The 14,100-nt window shown below is 35.1% G+C and overlaps 5 protein-coding genes across 5 annotated transcripts; all 5 read left to right on the plus strand.

Annotated features, from left to right (window-relative positions):
• The first annotated feature begins 391 nt into the window (after nucleotides 1-391).
• On the plus strand, nucleotides 392-2,172 carry LOC105952461 (cytochrome P450 94A2). Its single transcript, XM_012976020.2, has one exon. The coding sequence runs from the start codon at nucleotides 457-459 to the stop codon at nucleotides 1,969-1,971; it is 1,515 nt and encodes a 504-aa protein (XP_012831474.1). The 5' UTR covers nucleotides 392-456; the 3' UTR covers nucleotides 1,972-2,172.
• Nucleotides 2,173-3,455: 1,283 nt separating this feature from the next.
• On the plus strand, nucleotides 3,456-4,043 carry LOC148770891 (proteinase inhibitor-like). The gene is made up of 2 exons (XM_088817619.1): nucleotides 3,456-3,577; nucleotides 3,679-4,043. Exons 1-2 carry the CDS (start codon nucleotides 3,562-3,564, stop codon nucleotides 3,870-3,872), a joined length of 210 nt encoding a protein of 69 aa, XP_088673745.1. The 5' UTR covers nucleotides 3,456-3,561; the 3' UTR covers nucleotides 3,873-4,043.
• A 1,488-nt stretch (nucleotides 4,044-5,531) lies between these two features.
• Nucleotides 5,532-6,168, plus strand: LOC148770892 (trypsin/subtilisin inhibitor-like). Its single transcript, XM_088817620.1, has 2 exons — nucleotides 5,532-5,622; nucleotides 5,773-6,168. Exons 1-2 carry the CDS (start codon nucleotides 5,604-5,606, stop codon nucleotides 5,964-5,966), a joined length of 213 nt encoding a protein of 70 aa, XP_088673746.1. The 5' UTR covers nucleotides 5,532-5,603; the 3' UTR covers nucleotides 5,967-6,168.
• Nucleotides 6,169-7,594: 1,426 nt separating this feature from the next.
• LOC148770893 (proteinase inhibitor-like) lies at nucleotides 7,595-8,217 on the plus strand. The gene is made up of 2 exons (XM_088817621.1): nucleotides 7,595-7,691; nucleotides 7,809-8,217. Exons 1-2 carry the CDS (start codon nucleotides 7,673-7,675, stop codon nucleotides 8,000-8,002), a joined length of 213 nt encoding a protein of 70 aa, XP_088673747.1. The 5' UTR covers nucleotides 7,595-7,672; the 3' UTR covers nucleotides 8,003-8,217.
• A 406-nt stretch (nucleotides 8,218-8,623) lies between these two features.
• LOC105952451 (basic helix-loop-helix (bHLH) DNA-binding superfamily protein) lies at nucleotides 8,624-11,143 on the plus strand. Its single transcript, XM_012976008.2, has 2 exons — nucleotides 8,624-8,771; nucleotides 9,349-11,143. Exon 2 carries the CDS (start codon nucleotides 9,395-9,397, stop codon nucleotides 10,856-10,858), a length of 1,464 nt encoding a protein of 487 aa, XP_012831462.2. The 5' UTR covers nucleotides 8,624-8,771; nucleotides 9,349-9,394; the 3' UTR covers nucleotides 10,859-11,143.
• The last annotated feature ends 2,957 nt before the right edge of the window (nucleotides 11,144-14,100 follow it).

Consider the following 14,100-nt stretch of genomic DNA (forward strand, 5'->3'; position numbering starts at 1 on the left):
GTTTCGTTCTTGTCAGCTTCCTTATCACAGAAATATATCCTGCATTTCTTTGTCGATGTCGATAATTCTTTACGACAAAATACAAGCTACGCCTTTTTTTCGTCTTGTCGACACGTCTAGTAAACTATCAAGAAGTTGATGCAAAATGGAAAAAGGATAGTGAAGTCGACATCGAAAAGAAACGTGGAAAATGTGCATGCAATTGTTATTGCAGCTGTCCGAATTAATGGGCAAACTCTCTCTCTCTCTCTGCCTAGATATACAGATTTAGAAACCAAACTTGATTTGAACTTGATTTCCAATTATTGTGGACCTTAAAATTATGAAACAAAATATATATATTAAACAAATATTTAATAATAAATTTAATTATCTATAAGTAGTATATATATACTATATATATATATATATCTCTGAACCCAATCACCAGTTATCTTGTTATTTTCTGCAACAACAATGGCGGACCTTATCTTCACAGTTCTGCTTCTCCTCTTATCCATTCTCTCTCCACTTGTCTTCTTCTTCTTCATCTTCTCCATTACCAGAAATCCCTCTTCCACTAAAAAAACCCCAATTTCATATCCAGTGGTCGGCTCCATTTTCGCGATCTTGAAGAACAAACACCGGCGCGTGCAATGGGTGTCGGAAATTCTGACCTCCACACCCAATCTCACCTTCACCCTCCACCGCCCCTTCGGCTACCGGCAGGTATTCACGGCCAACGCCGCCAACGTCCAGCACATCCTCAAATCCCACTTCCACAACTACCCTAAAGGCGACGCCTTCAGAGCCACCCTCCGCGATTTTCTCGGCGACAGCATTTTCAACGCCGACGGCGACAACTGGAAGTTCCTCAGACAGATTTCCAGCCACCAGTTCAACACCAAATCACTCCGCCGCTTCGTCGAGAACGTCGTTGATTCCGAGCTCTCCGACCGCCTCCTCCCCATCTTACGCGCCGCCGCCGGCGAGAGCGTCGTCCTTGATTTGCAGGACATTCTCCAGAGGTTTGCTTTCGACAACATTTGCAAGATCGCCTTCGGTTACGATCCGGCGTACTTGGTCCCGTCTCTGCCGGAGACCGAGTTCGCGTCCGTGTTCGATGACTCACTCCGATTCGTGAGTGAACGATTCAACTCAAACATCCCTTTTATATGGAAAATCAAAAGGGCTCTCTCCATCGGAAGCGAGAAACAGCTACAAATCACCGTCGGAAAAGTTCGCGAATTCGCGCTGCAAATAGTCAGAGAGAAGAAGCAAGAATTGAAAGAGAAATCTTCGCTCGAATCGGAGGATTTTCTTTCTAAATTCCTGAGCTCCGGGCACTCCGACGAGGGTTTCGTCACCGACGTAGTGATAAGCTTCATACTAGCCGGCCGCGACACCACGTCGGCGGCGCTGACGTGGTTCTTCTGGTTGATCTCCAACCACCCGGAGGTGGAAAACGAGATACTGAAAGAGATAACAGAGATCAACTCGGAGGAGCAAATCTACGACGAAGTGAAGAACATGGTGTACACACACGCTTCACTCTGTGAAAGCATGAGGCTTTACCCGCCGGTGCCCCTGAGCACGAAATCAGCGCTAAACGACGACGTTTTGCCGGATGGGACTCCGGTGAAGAAGGGCACGCGAATAAGTTACCATCCGTACGCAATGGGGAGGGTTGAGGAGGTGTGGGGGGAGGATTGGGCGGAGTTCCGCCCTGAGCGGTGGTTGGAGTGGGAGGACAAGTGGAGGTTTGTCGGGAGGGACCCATTTACTTATCCGGTTTTTCAAGCCGGGCCCAGGATTTGTTTGGGTAAAGAGATGGCTTTCTTGCAGATGAAGAGGGTAGTCGCCGGAGTATTGCGGCGGTTCAGGGTGGTGCCGGCGGTGGAAACTATGGAACCGGTTTACGTGTCGGATTTTACCTCAAAAATGAAAGGGGGGTTCTTTGTCAAGATTCAAGATAGGGTGGTTCATCCTTGAACCGCCGGTTGAAAGCATGAACCGGTTTACGTGATAAATTTATTCCATTTCTCATCTTCTACTTTGGTTTGGTATCACTTTACCCCCTTCTACTCTCGATTGCATTGATTTGCCCCATGTACTTGAAAATTATCTCAATGTGGCATTCGTTGTTAATTGTCCGACATTTGACATTAACACCGTTTGAGCTAAGCTCTGAAATTACAAAAACGTCACATATACAAGTTTAAATAATTATTAAAAAAAAAAACCAAAAAAAACAAAAAAGATAAAAATTAAAAATTAAAGACAACAAGAAAACATAATACATGACGCCAACCACAATTTTTTTGTTAGTTTTTTTAATTTTTTTAATAATTATTTAAACTGGGTGGAGTAGTTTTTTTGTATTTTCAGATTTAATCAAACGGTGTTAATGTCAAAGGTCTAAATGCTAACGGCAAGGGCCACATTGAGACAATTTTTTCAAGTATATAGGAGCAAATCGATGCAATCAAGAGTAAAATGAGGTAAAGTAATATTGAACCAAAGTTCAAGTGGGAAAGTGGAAATTTACCTTTAAATAATTGCGCTTTTTTTTTTTTTTTTTCAACCCTCTAAATTTCGTGAAGTTATGGCCTGCTGCTAACTATATATTTAATTAACCGATAGTAACAACTAACCGTAGCATTTATTTGTATGTCAACATCAAAATAATTATTCTACATTTACATCCATCACTATACTTACACTTGGGGCCCCTACACGCCATAACGTTCTCCTTATATGCAAACTTATTTGTAACTTGACAATTTCAATAATCATAGTATTTTCCTTCCTATTAATTACAATAATCAATTATAATAATGCATAATTAATTCATCGAACGTTTACAAAAGGTAATCTCGAGGTAACGTTAATTAGCCATCTACATGCTTTACTTAACTTTCCGAGAGTTGACTTTTGACTTATTAATTTCATGCAGGCCCCGGTCTGCAATTTTTGTAAACCACATTTGATAGTTAAATGAACTCTCTAACTTTGATAATTGGATTTTTAGCCAAACATAGTTTGTCACATGAAACGATTTTTTTTTTATTATTATTGTTTACGAGTTCACGAGGTTCTTAAACTTAATATCAGATATTAAAAATAAAAATAAAAAATCCATTTTTTTTCTTTTATAAATTTTTGTGATAAGTAAATAATGTATTAAATTAATAAATTAATGTTTTTAATATTAAAAAAGAAAAACTTTGAAGCACTAGTTGGGCCGAGGAACAGTCAAATTCAGCCCAACAGTCAAATTGATGATTCTGTATGAACACAATCTGTATGTATATATTAATGGGCTGTAATGTCAAATATGACTACTGACAATTAAACCCCATATAGATACATACAGCCCATTATATACACGTCAGCGTTGACCAGCAGTCAAGAAAATCGGCCAACGCCCCCCCCCCCCCCCCTAACTTCTCTCTCATAGTATATATTCTCTCTCTAGACTCTATATATACGTGTACAAATATGCATGCATTCCATCACTCTTATCATCAATTAATCATAAATTACTTAATTACAAACTATTAGCAGCAACAAGAAGTGGATATGACAGACTGTCCAGGCAAGTACCCTTATGTTTAGGATTTTGTCTTAATTTATTCTAATTTTTATTTTTCAGTAAATATTTGATATTAATTAATATTTCAAATTTTATATATATAGGGAAGCTTTCGTGGCCGGAGTTGGTGGGGTCGAGCGGTGCTGCGGCGGCGGCAGTGATAGAGAGGGAGAACCGGAATGTGCACGCCATTGTTCTGAAAGATGGAACTCCGACCACTAGGGACTTCAGGTGCGACCGTGTCTGGGTTTGGGTCAACGATTATGGCGTGGTGATTCGTACTCCTATTGTCCGTTAATTAATTGTATTTGGAGGAACAAATTAAATAAGATGGAATTTAATTTAATTTAATTTCCCAAGTTATGTATTATTGTTGTTGTTGTTGTTGATCATGTTGTAATAAAGTTGATATTGCTTTCGAGCTAATATTTGGTGATGATGAATAAATAACTTCGTATTTTAATCTTCACACAGTATTTTAATCTTTTGGTTGCTTAATTAGTTAAAATAATATTAAATAACATAATGAAAATCTCAATATTATATTTTTCGGACATCGGGAAGTCTAACACAAAAACTCTCCAGAAGACAAAATAGGGCTAGATAAACCATAAAAACATAATATTTGCAGGTCGAGATCAACACAAATTATGAGGAAATACCAAACATCAAACAAAGACAATTATTTAGTAAGTCATGACTAATTTCTCCAACCAAACGAGACCTAAATGATTTGTTAAGGTGTTAAGAGTTTTAATTATATCTTTCAGACTAAATCAAGAATCACAATTATTATTTCATTAATAAAAACTTGAGGACTATTTTTTTTTTTCAAATCCCAGTTTTAATTTATTCGATTATTAAGGGAGTATAACAATGAGAAAAATGCGACATAAATTAAATGAATATTGATGAGCCACATCGACAAATCCATAAATTTTTATGCATGCCCTAAAAGTCGTAAATATTAATTGAAATTAATACATCCACTCAAATTTCAAAGACTAGATAGGTTATTATTTCAATGTTATTTACTATTCTTATGGATTTCTTCGGTTTATATTATACTCCCTCCGTTCCTAAATATGTGTCGTTTTTTACCTTGGCACAAATCTTAAAAATTTCAATAAATATGTCTTGATTTTAGGAAAATAGATATTGATGGACCAAAATACCCTTGCTTATTAATTAATGCATGAAGAGTGCTATAGAATTAATGCAGCATTGGAATTGTAAAGTAACAGATAATATGAAACAAAAAATATTCTCAAAAGAGACAGATATTATGGAACAGAGGGAGTATTATATTACAATCAATTTGACAATTTCAATTACTCCCTCTGTTCCACAATAACTGTCTCTTTTTAAAATTATTTTTGTTCCATATTATCTGTCACTTTACATTTCCAACACTGCATTAATTGTGTAATTATCAATTTTACCCTTATTAACTATCTCCAACACTCTCTCACATTAATTATTGGCAAGGGCATTTTAGTATAAGCACATATATTTTTCTAAAATTAAGCAAAATTTATTGAGATCCTTAATCCTTGTGCACAAGCTAAAAACGACACTTATAAAGGAACGGAGGGAGTATACTTGTGTGCGGTTAATGGATTTGTTTGAAAGAAATAAGTATGCTCTCAGAAATAACTTTTTTATATTATTTAATCAATTTAAATTCTATTTATGTTCAGTATATGAATTTCTTATACCAAATCTAATAATATATATACTATATATACGTGGCCGATGAACAGTCAAATTTGTCGTTCTGTAAGAACACGATCTGTACAAAGAAAAGATTAATATAAAATTATGTCAAAGAAAAAATACAATACAATTAATCACGTGCGTATACACGTGTACCGGCTGTCAAGAAAATCGGCCTACGCCGCCACTTATCATCTCTCTCTCTCTCTCTTTCAAACTCCTATATATACGTGTACTTATGCATGCAATTTATTATCATCATAAATTACTTATTACAACCTTAATCTATTATTGGCACTAATCACAAGTTGATATGGCAAACGATTGTCCAGGCAAGCACCCTTTCTCATTTAATTAACCATTTTTCTTAATTTGCTTTTAATTACTATTAACAAGTGCACGATGCATGTACATGGTATAGATACTCAATTATTACAAAGGTTAATTTAATTTAATTTAATTTATGTATGTTTGGTATTCAGGGAAGAATTTCTGGCCGGAGTTGTTGGGGGCCAACGGCGACGCAGCGGCGGCAGTGGTAGAGAGGGAGAACCCAGATGTGATCGCAATTGTGTCAACGAATGAATTTCCGGCAACTAAAGATTTCAGGTGCGACCGTGTTTGGATTTGGGTCGACGCGAATGGTGTGGTGCTTCGTGCTCCTCGTGCCGGCTAATTCACGCACGTGGAAGACATAAAATTGATAATTATTCAAGAATAAATAAAAAAGTGTTGTTTGTTATTATAGTTGTACATGTTTTCACCATATATGTTGTAAAATAAAGTTGATATTGCTTTCGAGCAATATTTTTGTGATGATTAATAAATAAATTGTATTTTTTTCTATCTTCAAATTAAATAATGGTTGTTTTTAATTTATCGTTTGAGTTTTATATTATCTTTATAAATTCGGAAGCGAGCCGAGGATGGCCTGCTTCCCGTACATGTACAACTCTGCTTAATTCACCACTAAATCGGAAATTAAAATTTCAAAATTGAGACAAAAAATATTGTTACATAATCATATCATTTTTGGATATATGAATTCACAAAATTCCAATAAATGAAAATTTTGATATATATATATATATATATATATATATATATATATATATATATATATAATTTCTTTCTCTGAAGATGAAAATGTGTCCGAAACTTGATTACTCAAGAATTGTATTTCCATTCTTATTCGTTACAATATTATTCATAATGTATTTTTTATATTAAAATGATATTGATATTGTATTAATATTTCTAAATATCTAGCTCCCACTAATTAATGACAATAAGGTGGAATGTTTAGTCCGGCTTTGGGGCCTCGTTTTCATTTCATTTTGGGATAATATTTTGATTTTTTTTTTTCCTAATTAAATAAAGTAATGTTTGTTTGTATTTCGGAAGAAGACAATGAAATTTGCATTGTAATATTAAAATAATGTCAAAACATGTCGGGATAATGCATTTTGAAAAAGAGAATTAAAGAATAATAAAGTAATTTTTGTTCGTAATAATACATAAGTTTTTTAAAAAATCAATCTTAGGGTGTAACATATTATTGAATATTTTTTTTTTTGAGTAAATATTATGGAATATTTTAGTTGATGCAAAATATTAAAATAGTATATTCCAAAGGTACAAAATAGAATTAAGTCAGAATTCAATTTTCAGCAATAAATTACAAAAGCCTTCTATTCAATGTAACGCAATATTTGACAATATATCTTATAATTATTTTTAAGGCAAAAAGAAAAAAAAAAAAGAATTATCTTATAATTTATATTCACACTTTTCAAACAGTCCTATTTTAAATGTGGCCTTAGTTCACAGCTCCACCAACTAATAAAATTCTTTAGAGTTAAATAAATAAATAAAAACCATTATATTCAAACATCACCTATTCAACTCCTATCCAATATATATGTAATTGGTTCACACTTGATACACAGCAAACATGCCCAATGAAGTATGAACACTAAAAAAAGACGTACATCTTTAATTCATTGATAATTGATAAATAGTTTGATTACTTCTACAAAACCAAAATATTATTGAAAATAAATAAATACACAATTTGGTATAAGGTAAGCATTGACCGACCAATATAGTCAAAATATGTATACGATTATACGAATGTAATCTTATAGATAGATACAATAACCCATGTACGTGGCCATTCAAGCAAATCGGCCGTCGTCACTTCTATTATAATATTCTTTTTTTTAACGTGAGACACAAATAAATAATAAATTAATAATTATATAAACATATGTACGTACACTCTGTTCTCTATATATACGCATACAAAGTGCATGCAAAATTATCAACTCATTACAAATTACTAATAAACTTAGCATTTCTCAGCAATATTCAGAAGTAGATATGGCAAATTGCCCACCAGGTAATTAGCACGCATCAAATTTTAATATTATATTTTCTTATATATTAATTACTCCCTATTAAATAATTAATTAAATTGGTTAATTAATTGATAATAAAAAAATAATGATTAATGCAGGGAAGAGTATGTGGCCGGAGTTGGTGCGGGCGAATGGGGACGCGGCGGCGACGGTGATAGAGAGGCAGAATAGGAACGTGAACGCGATTGTAGTGAGAGAAGGAACTTCGGTGACCGAAGACTTGAGGTGCGATCGTGTCTGGGTTTGGGTTAACGCTTCCAACGTCGTCGTTCGCGTTCCTCGTATTGGTTGAATTATTTTGTTATATTCCAGCTGTCCAAGGAATAATAATTAAAAAATAAAAATAAAAAATAAGCTGAAGTTTTACTACTTATCATTTATCATTAATAAATAATGAAGTGTAATGATAATTGTTTGTTATTGATTGTTATTTAATATTTGCAAATTACGCTGTATTTCAATCGACCACCAATAACTAGCGATGAATAAATTTGTATTTTACGTTCATATTTCGTTTCATGAAATTGAAATGTATTTGATCTAACTATCCATCAAATTTGAAGTTTTTTTAATATATGGTGGTGAATTTATTATTTTAGAATGTATTCATAATTAATAAATAAATATATTTAGTCCAAAAGTTTAAAGAGAAAGCATTTGGGGCTTGGGAAAGGGTCCATATATTTTTATCAGTTGGGTTTTCTTACACATAATGGCCCATGTAATATTTTTCTTTTTATTTTCTGGAAATGGGGAAAAAGGAATTAAAAAAAAAAAAAAAAAAAAAGTAGCAATAAAGACACTAATTTTATGAATTACTAATATTTTTAACAAATTTTATATTACCTTACAAAAACAGAAAGATATTTTACAACATATGCCGACTTGGCAAGTGTCACGCGCACAGTTGATTCACGCGCATTAATAAAGCCATCACAAAATAATAATAATAAATTAATGGAGAAATTTCAGATCCAGAAAACCAGGTGAGCTCACATGAAACACGAGCTTCTTTCTGAACATGACACGCCATAGATTCACGAACCCATCTCTACTTTCAGGTAATTCGCGCTCTAATCTTGACGGGATATGCCTTTTCACTTAGGTTCGACGCATTTCTCGTGTTCTTATTGCGCATCACTGTTCATCTTTTTTTTTTTTTGACGAAGTTTAAACATATGCGCCACGATCATTTAGTCTTAGCTCAGTTGTGAAAAATTGGGGGTTTTGGGCCCTTTTAACTTGGTTCTCATTGATTTGGTATTTGGGGTGTGAATGAAGGGTTTGCTGTGAAATTCGCAAGATTCTGAAATTGGAGGAGGAAACCCTAGTTTATTGAATTTCTGATCGTTTTCATTTTGGGTAAATAATTGATCTTAGAGAAATTATTATCTAAGTGACATTCATAGGTCTGGTTATTTACCCCAGTTAATTTGGGTTTTGATCAAAACTGTTTCTGATAAATTCAGTTATAGTTTCGGTTAGTTTTTAATGTTGTTGCAGAATCTTGAAAGTTTGAAGATTGTATTATTTAGTCCTTCTTTTCCTTTTTAATTTGCTTTCCTGGATTTGCTCCTGAAGTATTTCCTTTTGTTGATTTGGGGGTTTTTTGGGGATTGTGTCAAAATTCGGTGATAGCTTATCCTTCGCAACATTAGTCAATTGAGTTTCGTGTCATTTTGAGATGGGGAATAAGTTTTGGCTGAACGGAGAGGACAAGGCTGTCGTGGAGAGTGTGTTGGGCAGTGAAGCGACCGAATATTTTGCGTGGTCGGCTTCAAACAATGTCCTGTCTGAATTCTCTGCCTCTGGTGGTGATCTCGGAGTGCAGCAAACACTGTGCAAGATTGTCGATGGATCCGATTGGACATACGCCATATATTGGCATGTTTCAAGATCTAAATCCGGCAAATCGGCACTAATATGGGGTGATGGGCATTGTCGAGAGCCCAAAGAAGGCGAGTACGATACTGGTAATTTTTCCGAAGATGGGAAAAAACCAGTCGAAGGAGATTGCAGAAAACGGGTGCTTCAAAAGATCCATGCTTGTTTTGGTGGATCCGAAGATGACAACGTTGCTGCTAAATTGGATCAAGTTTCACATGTCGAAATGTTCTATCTCACATCTATGTACTTTGCTTTCCCTTTCGATAAGCCTTCAATTCCGTCACAGTCTTTCAACTCTGGCAGAACTATTTGGGTTTCCGATATGAAAAGCTGCCTCGAGCGGTATCAATCGAGGTCATATTTAGCCAAGTTAGCTGGTTTCGAGACATTGGTGTATATTCCGTCGAAATCAGGGGTTATCGAGATTGGTTCCAGAAAGTCTATACCCGAAAACCAAAGCATCATTCAGTCGGCAAAGTCCATTATTGTGAAGATGAATCCAACGCATGCGAAACCTTTTCTTCCAAAAGTTTTCGGGCAAGAACTCAATCTTGGAGGTTCGAAATCGAGTACAATAAGTATTAGCTTTTCCCCAAAGGTGGAGGATGATTCTGTGCTCTCTTCAGAATCATACGACTTGCAAGTTTACGGAAATTCTTCAAACGGGCACCGAACTGATGATATTGATGCGAAGATATATCCACACTTGAACATGGACCAAATTGCCGAGAATTCATTTGTTCTCTCCGATGACCAAAGACCTAGAAAAAGGGGTCGAAAACCAGCTAACGGCAGAGAAGAGGCATTGAACCACGTGGAAGCAGAAAGACAGAGACGAGAGAAGCTTAACCAGCGCTTTTACGCACTAAGAGCAGTAGTTCCTAATATATCAAAGATGGACAAAGCATCTCTACTCGGTGATGCAATTGCTTACATCACAGATCTTCAGACGAAGGTGAGGGTGATGGAAGCTGAGAAAGGGGTGGTGAATAATAATAACAATAAGCAACACGAGAGTAATATACCAGATATTGATTTTCTTGAAAGGCACGGAGATTCAGTTCTACGAGTAAGTTGCCCTCTGGAATCTCACCCTGTATCAGGAGTTGTGAGGGCGTTGAGAGAGAATCAGGTGGCGGCACACGAGTCTGTTATCTCTATAAACGAGGGTGGTGAAGTTGTTCATACGTTCACCATTCAAACACCTGGCGGTGGCGCTGAAGAGTTGAAGGATAAGTTGGCTGCTGCTCTCTTGAAATGATTGGGTTATAAAGTAAGTTGCTCGTGTAAGATTTTATCTCGTGTAATTTTAGGGGAGTGCCCCTAATTATTAACTAATGAGTGCACTTGCCATTAGTGAAGAAAAATTATAGGTTATTTGTTGTCCATATAATCATATCTACCTCATTTATATGGTTATTATTCATTAGTGATCGACATGATTATATGGTTGTTAGTGATTTACTCGCCTTTTGATGTAACACCAGTAACATACAAGATTTGCTTTTAATACGACGGGTTGTGTTAATGCCTGTTTCTGTTAAAATTGTACGGGTTTTCTGAATGTATCTTATGGTTAATGAAATGTATGCTTTTAATGCATCACTTATCTCGTTCGTTTATTCTTTTTGACCTCCGAGAACATACATGTACATTAATGGAGGAATTAAGCAGGAAACACTTTGGTTTCAATTGAAACCACAAGAATTTCGAAAAAATTAAAAAAAACAAAAAGTTTCAACTCGTACCAAAAAAAAAAAGATTATGAAAGAATATTCTGTTTGTCTCATTTTGACTGTCTAACTTTGGTGTTTGCTGTTTAATCTCACCGTGAATTGAATTCGTTCACGTCAAGTGGCTGGAGCGAATTGTACCTTTTGTTCTTGATAGCCATCAGAAGTGACCGGAGGTGGAGGAGGAGCCACCACGACGCGGCCGGAAAAGTGCATCTGGTTGATGGTGCTCTGGCATGAATTGCCGCCACCACCGGGGACAAACGTGCAACCATTTGGCGAAGGAGGCTTTGTCTGTAAGGACGGTAAGAGAAGATATTCCCCATTAATTTTCCATTCTCTTTCTCTCGTTCCTAGAATTCGAATTGCTTCATATTGTTCGAAGCTGAGCACAAGAACTACTGCTACGATAACTAAAAGAAAACTTGAAGCCCTCATCTTGTTCCTCGATAAAAGGGCAAATAGAAAGCAGTTTTTGAAATAATGTATGTATACGCGTGTCTATATATAGTGCTAAAAGTAAAAAAGTATGCCTTGAATTTTACACATATTCATACATCAAGAGGACTCGAAAATGCAGACTGCAGGATTTTTCAACCAGTTATGAATTGAATGAGTCCTGTGGAGAAACAAAGTTTAGGTTCACGGGTCGGATCCGAAACCAGATCCGACCCGTAGGTTGACGAGGAGGTTAAGAGTTGGATTTTCTCCAACCTGTGAGCAGTTTCATTTGAACGGACACAATCTCGTGATGGTTGTAGATCAAAGGTCAGGATTGAGTAGCCGTTGTAAATAGGCGGGTTTGACCCGTTTGTTCAAACCAACCATTTTCTTGAAAATGTTCTTGCTCAAGGTGCCAGTCAAAGGCATAATAAGGGCTTATTGAGTTAATAAAAAGGGGCGCAAAGAAATGGGAGGAAATAGTTACTCTTTTTGTCTTCCTTGGTGTGTTAATAATTTGCCAATTTTCTTTTATTTGACTTGAAAAAATATTTTGTGTTGGAATTTCCTTGTGAATTAGGGCTGCTGCTGATCTGGGTTTTTTTTCTTATTTATTTTATTATTTATTTTTTAAGTTCCACCAATTTGGAATAGAAAATAATTGAGTCATAAACCCATTTTTTTCTTTAATTTTTACCTTGAAAATATTTATTTATATTAATAAATATCAAAATATGTGTATCGTGCAATTTCTTTTATTGATAAGAGAACCCGCAGTCACTCGATGTAAACTCCACCTAATGAAGTAGATTGCAAACGGCACGACACAAGGTGTGTATATCGTACTAAACTAACCACATGTGACGAGTGTTGGCCGAAAACCTACACGCAAGTGCACGTATCGTACAAGTAATATAGTGGACTAAAAGTCCGGATATCGAACCCACAGGGAATATTTAATTATCTAATCCTAGACGCTAAATTTTACCAATTATTATCAAGCCCACCCTACACAGTCGAATTTGGAGAGAATTAACTAAATTAAAATAAAGCAATTAAAAAGACAAAAACAAGAAAGCAATTAAAACGAAGATTTAATCAAAGTAAACAAGCCTAGGATTTTATTCTTCCCCCTATGTGATTATTATTCCCCCAATTCCTTCAATTATGCAAGCAATTAACCCGGATTATTAACCTGAGATGCTAAAATAATCATAACCCGCTTCCGCGTGTATTACGATTCTAATACTCTAGATTCAATTACTATATTCCTATGCAATTAATTCTAGAACACAGCATTAAACACAAATCTCAATAATGGCTACCTAAGAGATTAATTATATTCCTATGTTAATACCACAAAGGCTCTTCTACCACAGTTCTAATTATTAACCCGATCTTCCGATTCATGCGATTAACAATAACATAAAAGCACATAAGTTGATCAAGTTCATGCACTTAATAAAACAAGTAGAAGAAATAATCCGGAATTAAAACTTGCATAAAATCATAGAATTGGGTTCATAAATCCCACATAGGGTTCCAAATAAAATCCTAGAAATAAGAAATTTAGCTACTCATGATTAAAGGAAAAACGCAAATAAAATAAATCATAGACGATAAATCTATGGTTGAAGTCTTCGAATTCTTCGTTTTCGTTATTGCTTTGTTCCTCTTGAAATTGCATAAAAAGATCCTTCATTGTGTGCTTGGATTGGTCTTATATAGGGTGAAGAACTTGGGGAAGAAGGCAGTTTCCTTGTGCAATTAAAATCCCTTTACTGCGCAATTTCGGAGTCTCGGACGGGGGTCCCATAATTTGCACTAAAACTGGGACGGGGTCCGAGCTTTAAATCTTCAAAATTTTGATATTTTCACTTTTGGCCCATATTTTCTCCAAAATTGCAGTTTTGACCCCATACTTTTCCAATTCTTCAATTTGTACCTAAAATACAATAAATCAACTTTTTAAGCACCAATTATCGTTTAAACACACCAAAAGCTCAAATAAAAAGATACGATAAAGTGTAAAAATATACACTTAACAACGAGCGATCAAGAATGTTTGTATTGGATATTAAAAAAGATTATCAGCTTATTTTGTTGGGCTTCAAATGCAAATTCTTTACTCTTATTAAATGACTTCCAATAAGGTAAATTATATTATATTATTACGTCATTATTGGTTCAAAAATCATAAATTAAGCCAACAATAATTAAATATTTTGAATCCCTCCTTCATTAGTGGAATCACCCTAAGTTCAACTATATTACTATTTCATTGTTCTTTTTACTGTAAATTCAAATCAAATTAAACTTGTACCATTTT

Source organism: Erythranthe guttata, chromosome 4, assembly GCF_056151865.1.
Source record: "Erythranthe guttata isolate IM_541 chromosome 4, IM_541, whole genome shotgun sequence".
In the NCBI taxonomy this organism is placed as follows: domain Eukaryota; kingdom Viridiplantae; phylum Streptophyta; class Magnoliopsida; order Lamiales; family Phrymaceae; genus Erythranthe; species Erythranthe guttata.

Coding starts and splice junctions, on each gene's coding strand:
- LOC105952461 (XM_012976020.2), top strand. CDS start 457: ATGGCGGACCTTATCTTCACAGTTCTGCTTCTCCTCTTATCCATTCTC.
- LOC105952451 (XM_012976008.2), top strand. CDS start 9,395: ATGGGGAATAAGTTTTGGCTGAACGGAGAGGACAAGGCTGTCGTGGAG.